The 13,762-nt window shown below is 42.2% G+C and overlaps 1 protein-coding gene across 1 annotated transcript in view; it reads right to left on the bottom strand.

Moving 5' to 3' along the window:
• The window catches only part of AFF3 (ALF transcription elongation factor 3), a 339,879-nt gene that overhangs the window by 129,112 nt on the left and 197,005 nt on the right, over positions 1–13,762 (bottom strand). The window contains exons 6-7 of the mRNA XM_075082988.1: positions 11,619–11,655; positions 5,764–5,815 (exon numbers count right to left, since the gene is read on the bottom strand). Of these exons, the coding sequence (XP_074939089.1) occupies positions 5,764–5,815; positions 11,619–11,655 (89 nt within the window). The remainder of the gene's footprint in view (positions 1–5,763; positions 5,816–11,618; positions 11,656–13,762) is intronic.

Below are 13,762 nucleotides of genomic sequence, written 5' to 3'. Positions count from 1 at the left end.
CTGGTTCAATTGACTTGAGCCATCATGGTTCTTTTGGTGAACAAACAGAAGGATATCGACGATGTACCACTGGAGGGGATTCTTCCTCTGCAGCCTGCATGCTTTGCCCCTTCCATACTTGCTATCCCTCCCTCTGGTTCAGCAAGACAGAAGCCAAATCGTTCTAATTTAAACTGGGTGACCCCTGTTCCCAGACTAAAACTCTGGGCGGAGGATGGGGGAGTGGTGATGGGGCAGGGGCTGCCTGTGCTCACCAGGTCTGCGGGTGCCTGAGAGAGGCAGCAGCTCCTGCCCTCCCCTTCTCCTTACACCTGGCACTCCTCAGGACGTTTACCACTTACTACCCAAGTCTGTCTTTAAAAACTTAAACTACCACTCATTTGCTTTACCGTTCTGGGTGAGTAATCCTTAGCCGTTTTTACAGAACATTGCATTTTTCAACACTTTGTACAAATATTAATGAGATGGTCTTCATGGCAGTCTAATTATTATTTTAGTAGGGGAAAGTCAAGGCTAACTTTAAATAACTTGCACCAGGCCTTTCGGTGAAGTGAGGTGGGATTAAGGCTCCCCTTCCAACTCCATTGCTCAGTCAGGTTGCAGCTGTTGCCTGAGAGACTTAAGGTCAAGACCACACGTCAGCCAGATGTGAGAGACCAAGCTCCCTTGGGGGCTGAGCTGGATAGTGCGTTGGCAGCACTTGCTCAAGATGATCTCCTGTATTTGAGACTGGTTCTCTGGAGGCACCTTGTAACCCCTCTGCCTCAGTCTTCCCATCTGCGGAAGGGGAAACCAGCAGGAGTTTCTGGCTGTTGAATAACTGTGAGTCACTGTGAAGATACAGGAGGCAAGACAGAAGAGAGGCAGGAAAGGCAAGAAACCCAACAGGCAATGCTCGTGCCAATACAGACGTAGGTCACCTCAAGCAAAAACAACAGTGACATTGCTCCAAGTACCTGTTTCCTATTTCCTTCCTAAAGGAAAATCAGGATGATGAGAATGATGAGCAGCTGCTGGATGGGCAAGAGACTCTAGCACTAACGTCTGCAAATGGGCAGCTTGGAAGCTGCTGAATTTAGTACTGTTAATGAAGATCCCCCTGAACAAACTATTCTCCAAGTGATGCTGGGGACCGGAGCAGGGAAGGAACAGAGCCAGTATCTATTTCTGCCTGGCAAAAGCAAACAAGCAAACACACACACCAAGATCGCTGCAATTTTCAGGTAGTATTCACAAAGGACAAAACTTGCATAACTGCCATAAATTATAACAGCCTCCCTCAATCTCGGTTAATTCTCTTGTAAAAAGGGAGGGAGAAATCTGGAGCAGCTCAGCATGAAAACAATTGTGGGAGGGATAACAAAGAGACAGTACTGAGGTATCTAGTTGCTAGCCCTGATATCATTAAGTAAGTGCACTAGAAATGTTGAGGTAAATGCATAGCAGTGAATCACAGTCAGGCGTGATTAACCTTGGGTAGTTTGAACTGGAAATCATTTACAAACACAAAGGTACTGAAGAACACCACAACAGACAGTACATCGAAAGTCATCCCAAGAGCAGGAGTCTTGCCGAGCGCTTTGTGTATTCGTGCCATTTTTGAATTATTGTCATATTTTGCATGTGGGAGGATGGAAGATTGCAGACCTCCTGCTCGGGGAAGAGTTTCTATGGCACCGCAAGGTCCTCTGAAACATGTGCACTGGTTGGAATCACTTTTCCTGGCACAGAAGTTTTATAAAATAAAAAGTTTTAATTGCAACGTTGCAAGGTTTACTGAAAGGATCCAGTTTTTGCCAAAGAAAGACTAAAATTCTATATCTGAAAATATTAAAGAACAAGAAAGAACTCTTTCTTCATCTTCCCCATGTTACTGTGTTACAGTCCTTCAGACTATAACTGGTAAAACCAGGGGGAGAAATGACTTTAATAAAAATAAGGTGTTTTTAACAAAATCTGTGAAAGTTTTCTGACCATTGAAAATTGAAACTTTTATCACAAAACCAAAAGAATAAAAGATTGCTGGATATTTCTGAGCAGTCCTAAAAGTTTAGAAATGCTCAGCGAAGCTGTAACCAGATGACCCATAGAGAGCTATATATATTAAGAGTACAACAACAACAAAAAAAACCTCAAATCCAGAATTCTTGTGCCTTTAAAAGCATTCAATTACAAGGAACATGAATCAACTGGGGAAAACTCCAGACAGCTTAACACCTTTGTATTGTTTGCACCTTTTATTGCAATTCTTCAGTGCCAGCTCAGGCGATTATTGCACATGCTGAGGCGGTGAAGGCCATAGGAACATTGTGCAAAAGGATACAGCTCTGCTCAGACTTCTTCCCCGCTTTTGCATCATTCGTGTTCTCCTACATTCATCTCAGTTATCTATAGCATTGTAATAACTGCCATTATTTATCTGCCATATTAGGATGTTACATCAATTAACGTGTATCATCTAATGCATACCAGTTTCTTACTGTTTAATATTATTATCAGTGGAGAGCTATGTCATACCTAGTCTATCTAGGGAGTTAATGAATACCGGAAAAAGCCCCTGTGCATAATGCTATTCAGAATGATGCATTTACCATACACAGACCCCTCCAAACAGACCACCATGCATCCTGCACTCTACTCTCAGAGATTACAGGTAGCACTTTTGGCCCCGGGGCTCCAGGTCGCAGGGTAATACCTGTTTTTGAAGACCTAGAGTCCAGTGGACAAGGCAGGAGGAATGTCTGGAGGGGATACTTCATGTGAATGCTTGGTTCACAAGTGCCTCACTGCCTGATTCAGGAGGGTAATCAACCTGTCCTTTGACGCTGCATAAATAATGTTTGGATGGAGGTAGTAAATCTGCACCAAGGATGAATTAACTGCCACTGAGTCATATAAGCTTGGCTTGAGTGTGTGGCTTGTAAGATGCCTGAGGAAAATAAAAAAGACATTTGCAAGAAAGAAGCATTAATTTGCTCCTCCCCATCTTTTCTGTTATTTTTATCTGGGCCAGCATGACTTGCTTTGTGGTTTGTTTGGGTTTTTTTTGTTGCTGTTTTTTCCATTTTCACAAGGAAACACTGATTCACAGTGAAACAAATCCACAGTTTTTCCTGGTCAGGCCTGAACGTGCCATCTCTCCTACAGCAGTGTCACTCCTTTTTAGCACCCCTGCTGGGAGATGCCAACCAGATTCCTTCAACACTCTCAGGGGAACGACACCTCGCAAGACAGTGCAGGCTTTTTTACTCACAGGGACCCCTGGCAGCGTTTGTGCCCACTCGCACACCTCTCCCCTTGCACACCCCTGCCAGCTCCCAGCTGCAGGTCTGGGCAGTGCCAGGGCTCTCGGCCAGCTGCCCAACGGCATGGTCTTCTCCATATATGCAGGGGAAGGGTATGTCCATTACTGTAGACAAACCCAGGCACATGCGCTCATGCATCCATGTGTACGTGTGCACTGTAGGTCCCTCCGGCTGTGCATCTTGTGCACAGGTGTGAGCTGCTACATCCCCAAAAGAGCAGAAAATGTCTGTATTCATTATTGCCTGAGAACCAGTGATAAAAGCCTGTCCTAGAAGAAGTTGGAAATGAGAAGAAACCTGGAGAAGGCCAACCGAAGGTAGCAGAAGGGGAACTGGGATGTCAGTGTGCACCTACACGGCATGAGTTAATTTACTTCACTGCAACATTCAGGTATCCAGCCTCCCATTCAATAACACATACATTTTGGTTTACTAATAGCTTTTGCTCATATTGCTCTCCCTTCTTTCTCATTTCCAGTGTTTGACCTCTGGTTTTCTCTTCCATTGCTCTCAGTTTTGTATCTCTTTCTGAAAATATGGCATTTGCAGTTCCTTTTCCTCATTCTTATTTGTACCCCTCTCATTTTCTTCCTCCTTTTTTGACATAACACTTGCTCATTCCTTTCCTCTCATCTCTTCCTTTCTCTCTTGCCTTCTTTCCCACACAAACAATTTCTCTAACTAGAGGGGCTTCTGCTTCTTGAACACAGTCATTTATCAGTGGTAACCAGTTGTTTCTACTTCTAAAACTTGCTCTGGGAAGAATATCTGCTGTGGGGTAGCCTTAGCATATAGTAAAAATTTAAAGATAAGCATTTCAAATATACTATACCTAGTAGACAGCACAGTTTCAGACGGTTGTACTAAGATCTCTTATTAGGCAAGGAATTTTTCACACCTAACCAGATTCTGAAATCTGCTGTATCTAATACAGCACACTATGTGACACAGTATGTAGTCTCAACCCAAAACCTTAAACATATCAGGGCATATCCCTGAACGCATATTGTGGGTTCAGAGATACCCCTATTCTGGGTTCAGAGATTTTATGGGATTTTAATCCACTGAAGGAGAAGAAAGGAAAGAACATTCCTTATGAATAAAATAGCATCTAACAGAAAAACCACTTTGGAGGACGGCTTATGTTTTACATATTGCTAAATATCAGCAAAAATAAATGTGTTCATTCCCCAAAATACCTCCAGATGGCATTAAAACCCTTCTTGTTTCAGTCTTTATTACCATATTATTTTTTAAAATTATAATTATTGGAATCGTTCTAGTAACCATTCCCAGCAATCATACTATCAGAAGGCATAAGGCTGCTAATGCTTAATTTATTTAATAAGTTTGGCTAAATATGCTCACATACTATAATTACATTCCACAACAGAATCTGCAGGACAAGCCATTTCTTACACCATGTCAAATCTTTTTCTAGATTCATTTCCAGAAGATTTTTAATGTGTATTTGCAGCAGAAATCAAAACATCCCACAATAAATCACCTTTATTGTACTTCCTTCTGTGACTACTTTTGGCCATGTAACAAATGGTGACATCTTGCAAGATTTACATGATATAATGCTCTGAATTTAAATAACAGGAATCAGAAAACATAAATTATGGGCAAGATACACTCTAAAATTCACATGACTGACTTGCAAGAACTTCCCTCCCTAAAATGGTATTAAAAAGGTGAATGGTTTTGCAGAAATTCATAATGCTCCTGCCTGGTAGTTATAAATGGAATTCACTTTTCTAGCTCAGTTTGGGAGACTGACGCTATTTATTTATTTTTTTTTAACTTGCAGCCCATCTGTTTCATAGACTGGTTTATATTGGCAAAACAGTTCAGTCCTTTGTATAGTAGAGTTAAAAATGGTAAAAGCTTCTATTGTTGCACCAGAGTGAAGGTGAACACTGATATATTACAAGTGCCTGTTCCTATCTATTTCTTGACTTCTTTTGTTAATTCAAAAACATCAACAAAATCGTGAGAGACCAGAGATAGCTGTAATTGGATTTCAAGTAATTCAAAGGTGAAGCTGCAGACTGCAGTCTTTTAAAATTACATCAGTACATCAAAGGCATATGTGACATGATATTTTTTAGCAAGTGTGACAAACTCCAGCAGCATTAAGGTAACGTTGAAGTCAAGTTGCAAAGGCCAGCCTCGCACACCCACAAAAACCATCTCATATCATTTCAGCTTGATGTGGAGCCATTACACTTGCAAAGATCTCTGACTTACCAGCATGAAAAGTTCTAGGAATAATTAATGTTTAGTCATTAGCCTTTTAAAGTCTTTTAAAGTTTTTAAAAAGTCAAAAGCCTTTTTAAGAAAAGCATCAGTGAAATAGCTTTATCTTAATGGAAACAAACAAATTATGTTTTGCCCAACAAAGCTGATAAAAACACAGCTGCCTTCTCCGATTTTAAACACAAAAGTGACTTACGATGTATGGGTTGCGTTTTTCTCTGGACTCTTTGGCTCTACATCACTTTTCCCTTTAAAAGAGAAGAAGAAAGTGACATCAGAAATGGGTCAATATGGAAACTGCTCAGATGTGACACGTCAATGCTTTATTCATTGCTAACACCGACCACGCTTGCCACATGTGCAGACGACCTCCGAGGCAATCTCAGGGCTGTGGGGGCACTGCTGGAGCATTTGCAAGCAGGAAGTCAACCCTGACTTGACTTTTCCTGTCACTGGCACACATAGTCTGGAAATGTCAGGCAAGGAAACTCCACAAGAGAGGCTGCTTAGAGGATGCAAGCTTTACCAGGGATAGCAGACCTTGGAGACATGGAAAGGATTTCTGTAGGGCCCTACAGCTCTGCTTTTGATAATACACCCCATGCAACATGCACAAGCTCCAAAACCCTGCTCCAGAAACAGTAATTAGGGCATAAAAAGCAAAACAGCATCAGCGGAGCTAGTAAGGCAGTGATTAGGATGCAATTCTGCCAATAGATGTTTTGGTTCACATTCATTTTGACAGATTAAGCATCTGATCTTCAGCTCCAGTAAGTGGGGGCTGGGGAAACCCTCATGTCTATGTTGTGTATTTTGGCTTAGACACACAACCCCAGAAGAAGTCAAGTACCCAAATGCTTGAAAAGTATCAGAGGCCCAAGGGATGCCTCTTCACATTTCCTCATGACTCACATGGGTCCTGGCATAGCATGTTGGCTTGTGATGGTCCCCTTCTTGGGTGCAAAATCATATATCTGCCCAACACAACTTAGCTAAATAGCACAGACACCAGGGAACCAGGCTGCTAGCTGAGGAGATGATACTGCTTCTGCTAAGCCAGGCCAAGCCCTTCTCCCTCCTTTCTCCCCCTGCTCCTCCAAAAGTAAGGCTGATGTTGTTTGCAATATTTATTGCTCTCTGAGTAACAGGAGAGAGTTACACTTCAGTGTAACTGAAGATTTTTGTTTAGCTCTACCATGGACGTGTAGGGTCTGCCACTGTGCTTGAATCACCTCGAACTTGAATTCTGGACCTAGCGACTGTGCAGCTGCTGCTCCTCTTGTGTGTCGCTGGATGCTAATAGCTGTCTACAGATGAGTTTATGTTGCCTAGCAGACAAGGAGGCGCAGAGGTTGAGTGTGACTGGTTTACTGATGGATGTGTTTTTCTCCATTACCTTTTAATGAGTTTTTTTTTAAACCAAAATCCACCTGTCCCTTCTCAAAAAAAATGTGAGAAGTACTTATTTTGGTCAGGCTGTTTCACTGTTGTCTGATTTTCTGCTCATTGACTTGAGTTGAGTGCGATTTGGATCAGGCCCCAACCTATTCCATGCACATGAGCATTATGTATCATCCATTTGCTGCTGCCAAAGTCCTCACCTTCAATTTCCATACAGCGTTGGGGTGCTGGCAATGGCTGTAAGGGCTGTGCTTGTTTTGGCTGGGACAGAGTTAATTTTCTTCATAGTACCTAGTATGGGGCTATGTTTTGGATCTGTGCTGAAAAAGGTGTTGATAATACAGGAACGTCTGTTACTGCTGAGCAGGGCTTACACCGAGTCAAGGCCTTTTCTGCCTTTCACCCCACTCCACCAGCGAGCGGGCTGAGGGTGCACAAGAAGCTGGGAGGGGGCACAGCCAGGACCTCTGACCCCGACTGACCAAAGGGATATCCCACACCATGTGATTTCATGCTCAGCATGTAAAGCTGGGGAAAGAAGAAGGAAAGGGGGGACGTTAAGAGTGATGGCATTTTGTCTTCCCAAGTAACCGTTATGCATGATGGAGCTCTGCTTTCCTGGAGATGGCTGAACACCTGCCTGCCAGTGGGAAATAGTTTTGCTTTGCTTGGCTGTGCAGCTTTTGCTTTACCTATCAAACTGTCTTTGTCTTAACCCACAAGTTTTCTCACTTTTACTCTTCTGATTCTCTCCCCCATCCCACCAGGGAGGAGTGAGCGAGTGGCTGTGTGGTGCTTAGTTGCCAGCTGGGGTTAAACCATGACAGAGGAACCTCTGGAAAACTCTGTGTTGCCTTCAGAAGAGGCAGGGGTTTGCTACCAATGCTTCCACTGCTGTACAGAAGCAAGCTGAAGGACTTTAGACACCGGCCTCCTGGAAGTGGATGTCTTGCAGAAGAGATTCTAGGTATTGCAAACACCTTGCCACGGTGCTTTTAGATCTTGTTCTCCCCTGTGGAAGGGTTTGTGTCTACCCAACTGAGGTGCCTAAACTTTAGTGAACATGATGGGGGAAGCTCTGTATGACCTAAAACCACTGATGCTTCTCTGTTGTCCTCCAGGGAAGCTAAGCACTTACTGTAGGAGGACAGCTAAAGGCACCTAAAATTGAGGTACAAGCTGGGCATCCACACAGGATGGAGTACATCCACTCCATAATCTCTAGGGTACTTTTCACTTTTAGCAGGGAGCTCAGAAAGTATATCCAGATGATGAACTCACTGGTTAGAAAGCTGTTGCTGCAGTATATGTTTGTCAGCCTTAGGGTTCCTGGAGCCCTGGAGCTCATCTGCATTATGGTAATTTGGAACAAGAAACCAACAGTAACAGTTGGCATATATTCAAAGATTTTCTATTCGTAACTTAGGCTTTTTATAAGTGATGAATTATTACTGTGAACACTGGTTTGTTTGAGTGTGAGGGGGAATATGGATTCCTGAGTGCTTTGCCAGCAGAGTTCACATCAGTTCTACTTTCAGCAATGTATGTTAATGCAGCAACAAGGGAAACAGCACAAGTACTGTGAGGAGGGAGAAAAGGGAATCTCTGTGATTTAGCCAAACTGGATATTAATGAATTACCCTACAGTAAGCATTTGCAGCTGCTTTTATGCTAATCATCACTTAACATACTTCTGTGTGGAAGGGGAGGATGAAGCTTGTACAGATGGTAGATATGCATCAGCATGGCCTATCAGACTAGAAAATCTGGCCATTAATGCTTTATCGGTTCTTACCAAGTTTGCTCTCACTTGACTGAATCATAGAAATTTAAAAAATATCTATAGACTAAGCGTAGTTGAATGTCACAGATACAGTACAGATAAGATCTTTGGATAAGCGTATGTAAAAGGGAATTATCTGTCAGAACAACTTGGTTTTTTCACACTCACTCTTGGCCAGACTAAGATTTGTTTTCCATTTTCCATGTAACCTGCCAAATGCATGCAGCTACCATTGTGGGAGGCTGGCATTTGCTGAACTGCTAAATCCTCTGTAGCTCTGGCTTCTTCTTATGGGCAAATGTGTGTTGTCCTTCCTTTTTCTTAGTCTTTCAGGAATTGACAGGGAATACGCTACCCACCTTAACTCTTTTACAGGACTGTTGTTAACTCACTTTATTTCAGGTGCCTGTACGTCTTCTGAAATGGGTGTGGATATGTGTCTCGGTGTGGTGTGTGTATGTATGCACATGCCTCCAGAAACACACAGTGGAAACCATTAGTCCTCAGATCCTTAGCCACAGAGCTGGGAGTTCTTTGCTAGTTTCTACCTCAGCTCACACAATTCCCTTCCTAATCTTTTTAGGTACAACCAGATGAGATGTGTCTAGATTTCTCCTGTCTCAAAACAAATTTCAAATTAACTTTGGCAGGACTTGCCTGTTGAATAGTAGGTGGCCAGAGCAGGATTCCTCTCATCTGAGTTGGAATTTGGGTGAATCACTCAAACTAACCAGGGCAAGTTTCCCTTTCTGGGTAACAGGGATAAATAATATTCCTTGTGACAGAGAAGTATAACTTCAGCCATTACAGGTTTTTAATTGTTTTGATTTCCTTGTGGAGGAAGGATGAGAGAAATGCAAAAGTATTCCAAGAGAAAGACAATGTTTACAGCTGGAGTAAAATCATTGCAAATGACAGGCTTAAGAGCCACTCCAAAGAAGAAATGGTGGAATGGCAAATAACAGCTAATTGGGGACTCTCAAGATGTGCATTTGGATAACACAGTACATAGACCAAGAGATGTCTTTCCCATATAGAGTAATTTGCTAGCATTTCCTCACCTTTTTTCCCCAAATTTCCTTTGAGTTTGATGTACAGGACTGGTAAGGTCTATGTCTCATTCTAACTGTGTCTTTTTCAATGTCTCATTCTAGCACCTTGCCAGGAATTCTCACAGATACAGGTCTCAGAGGTAGTAAAATTCCCTCTGCAACATCAGAAGAAGTGTCTGGCTGTCTGACAGCGACCCTAACTTTTGCCACCAATGAAGAAAATGATTCTGCATGGGTTCAGCTGTTCTTTGGTTTGGTTGCCATCAGCCAGGTAGTACCAAGTGCAGCTCCAGCCCAGATGCAAATATACGCTGATTTTGCTGAGAAGGATGAATGAGGAGATAAGAAGAAGCTGGAGGTACTGTGGTGTGGGAGGGCAGATGGGGGAACTGGAAGTAAAACAAGGTCGGAGACCACTGGAATAAGGAGCAGAGGAAAGTTGTAAGGAGGTAGGACCGATTTCCTAATCCACAGGAAAGCAGATTTCATTAGATTTGCAGAACAACCTAGTTTATTCAAGTGTTGAAAGAAGGAAATACTCAAAATGAAACTATGACCAAAGCTGGCCAAACACTATGCCCCCTGATGTCATCACGAAGCCCTCAGCTCAGCTGGTGCGTTTGTCATGCTTGTGACACTGCATGTGTTTCCATAGCCCTCTCTATTATGGCCCTTTCGTGCTTCCTTCTCTCATTACTGTATTCATTATTTTCTGACAGAACCTCATCCCCTTTGCCTTTTATTTTTTCCTTAGTGCTGGTACTCGCAGCAATATCAAACTGATGCCAGCAATTAAGTGACACCACTGTGTGCTTCTTCACAACGTTGTCTTCTGCATGTTGACCTTTTCCCAGCAAAGAGCCACACTGTTTTAACAGCCTACATCTCCAAGCCTTGTCTCTCTGGATGTCTTCTCTCTCACGCAGTGGTGACCAGCCACTTTCAAAGCCCTACGTACCAGCTCAGGGCATTTTTCATCTTCAGTCACAGCCTGGCAATTTGCAAACAGGGCTTTGTGCTGGCTGACAGGTCAGGAAGCTAGCAAAATAGTTCTTTTGGTTGAGATGATTTTATGTTGAGAGCAGGATAGGATCATGTATTTTTAATATGCAAGACAACATCAACAACAGTCAGAGGTGTCAGGGGAGAGGATTAATATTTTGTTTCGCAGAACAATTCAATCTTTCCTTTCAATACAGCTGCTAAGCTTTTTACCATAACCAAATGTAATTAAAGTGCTGCTGATCTACACCATGATTTGTAAATTGGAGTCCACCAAAAAGCCCCAACCAGCAGCCACACAAGCACACATCACTCCCCTGCCCACACTGCTAGCCAGAAAGACCCACGGCCATATGGTCTTTGAGACGTTATCTGGTGTGAGTTTGGCAGGAGATACATAGCTTATTACTGTGCAATAGCCACATAAGATACTATGGCCTATGGAAGATAAATAATAACAAGTCTTCCTGCAGAATTTTCTGGCAGTCTGGATCTGGCCACGAAACTCAGTCAGCTCTTTTCTGGCTTTCTAAAAAAGCCACTCTTTTGCCCTTTCGGTCTTTCTCATCTACATAATGAAATGGCCATAACGCAATAAATTTTTTTTGTTCTTCCCAGTCCACCAGAAGAACTGACATTTTGATGGTCACTCTTCAATACAGTTCTCCACATTTGGCCACAGCTGAGTACTGCCTGCTGAGGCTCTACACTGCCCCAGTCTGCTACTGGTTCCTCACTCTATCAGTCACTTATTTTTCATAGTAATTGTCATCCCCTTCACCCAATGCAACCAGAAAATGAGTTGGTACTTACTTGTATTGCTGTGTCCTGTAGATCCCTGTTGTGGCTCCTACAGTAATAACAGAAAAAAGGTACAATGTGTTATTTTTACAGCAATTTTTAGCTGCAGTACTTGCTTGAACATTACCTTAACAATACAAACAGCATTGTTAATTGTTCATTCAGTTCCAAAGTAATTTTCAATTACAAGAATAAATCCAATATTTCTTTGAAAATCCATTAATTCTAAGGCTTGTAAACTTATTTCACAACAACCCTTTAATGGTGCAATTCCTTGTATAGCTATTACGACTCTCCTGCTCACTGTTCATTTATTGATCAGCCAAAACTTGTCTATTATCTTCTACAATTTAGATGAGAAGACAGAGGGAAGGCCAGTATTGTTTCATGGACCATTGGATTCCTGAGGAAGTAGCACAGCTGGTCTTTCCTTTTCACATGATGATATTGACAGCACCAGAGAATGGAAATACAGACTTTAGTTCTGGGTCCGCAAGATTACAAGGTCAACCTTGTATCTGAACTGCAATATCTATGAATACGGTGCAATAGATCAGACCATTTTTTCCTCTTGTGCAAATGTTCACATATTCTGCTCACAGAATTTCTTTGCATTCATCAAAATATAAAAGAAGCCTAAAAATAGAAGGGAAATACAAATATAAACTACAACAAAAAGATATTTAAATTAAGGGGAAAAAAGAACACTTTGCTATGGATGACAGCAGGGAAGGTATCCTGTTTGTAACTCTGCTTCTGAATAACCCAGACATGCACAGGAATACCACCTCATATACATGCTGCAGTTGCAACTGCAGTAAAGACTGCTCAGAGAGGTCAGGCACCCACAGCAACACATGTGGCCATTTTCAGTGTGGAATCAGACACTGGACCAGACCCCTGGTCCACAGAGGGAGAGCAATGAGCCAAATGCACAGCTCATCAAGAAAGGAACTGCAAGTCCCCAGAGAGCTCAAGCATGCTCTGACTCAGCTGAGCTGAGCTGATTTTGCTGCTGAGTCACTCAGAAGCATGCCTCAGGGGTTTGAGGCCCGAAGAGTTTCTTGGCATCTCTAAATGGAGGTTGGCTGGACTGCAGGCACTGGGGTCTCAAGGGCTCAGCTAGTCAAATCCCCTCGATCTTCACCATTTGCTCTGGAGTCAAGGCTCTCCAGACTGCATGGCTTTGATCTGTACTTTTTATGCTATAATACATATCTGCAATTCACTGCATTCTACGCACCTGAAATGTGAGACATCAAATTTTTGGGCAAGCCCTAAGAGTTTCTATCTTCAACTGCAGCATGAAAAGATCAGTACTGTGTTTCACATGCAGACAATAATTTCTCAATAATTTCAAATTGTCTACTTTTGACAAATTGCCTCAGCTTTTTGTGAATGCTTCTGATGAAGGGACATTAAAGCCTGTTTTTTCTGGTGACTGAATATAATCTTAAGAAGTCAGGATCAGCTTGCAGTGGTGATGTAGTGACATGTACGCTTGAGTTTAAATGCTATTCTAGTAGCCAACCAGGCTGCCCATAAAAGCAGGCTATTAGAGCATGTTCAGTTTCCAGAATAGTGAATTTGAATTTATGTACCTAGAGAAGTTTGAAGGAATACAATCATATGGATGGAAATACCCTCAGGTTTGTAAAAGTGTTTGAAACTGCTAAACAAGGTTCTTGCTCACTCTTTTACATTTTCACCAACCTCAGGAAGAATGCACCCTCCCCCTTAACTGCCTAGCACAGTATCTTACCTCTGCCATCGGCTCTGCATAGTCTCAAATTTGGCATCGGCAAAACAAATGAGCTAGAACATTTTCACTTTCCCATTTAACTGATTCTTTAAAATAAATGTCTTCATTCTCAATGAATTATTCTTGACAATAAAGGATAATGCAAAAATCTCATTGCAAAATAGAGAATGCTCACACTGAGGCAGGAAAAAAGTACAACTTTATGTAACTTAAAAACCAAAGATGAAGTCCTCACTTCTGGAGATTATTTTCTAGTGCATTTGCTCCAGCTTGTTAAAATCAACAAGAAAAGAATAAGTAAATGATTTGAGCACATAAAGAATAACATCACTACGATAACTTAGCTTCTGCTGAGAATAATCACCCAACAGCTTTGTGACAAGACACCAGTTCT

The sequence above is a fragment of the Phalacrocorax aristotelis genome, chromosome 1 (genome assembly GCF_949628215.1).
Source record: "Phalacrocorax aristotelis chromosome 1, bGulAri2.1, whole genome shotgun sequence".
Taxonomy (NCBI): domain Eukaryota; kingdom Metazoa; phylum Chordata; class Aves; order Suliformes; family Phalacrocoracidae; genus Phalacrocorax; species Phalacrocorax aristotelis.
The sequence above is the reverse complement of the archived record's forward strand: the minus strand, read 5'-3'. Positions and strand labels throughout refer to the sequence as shown.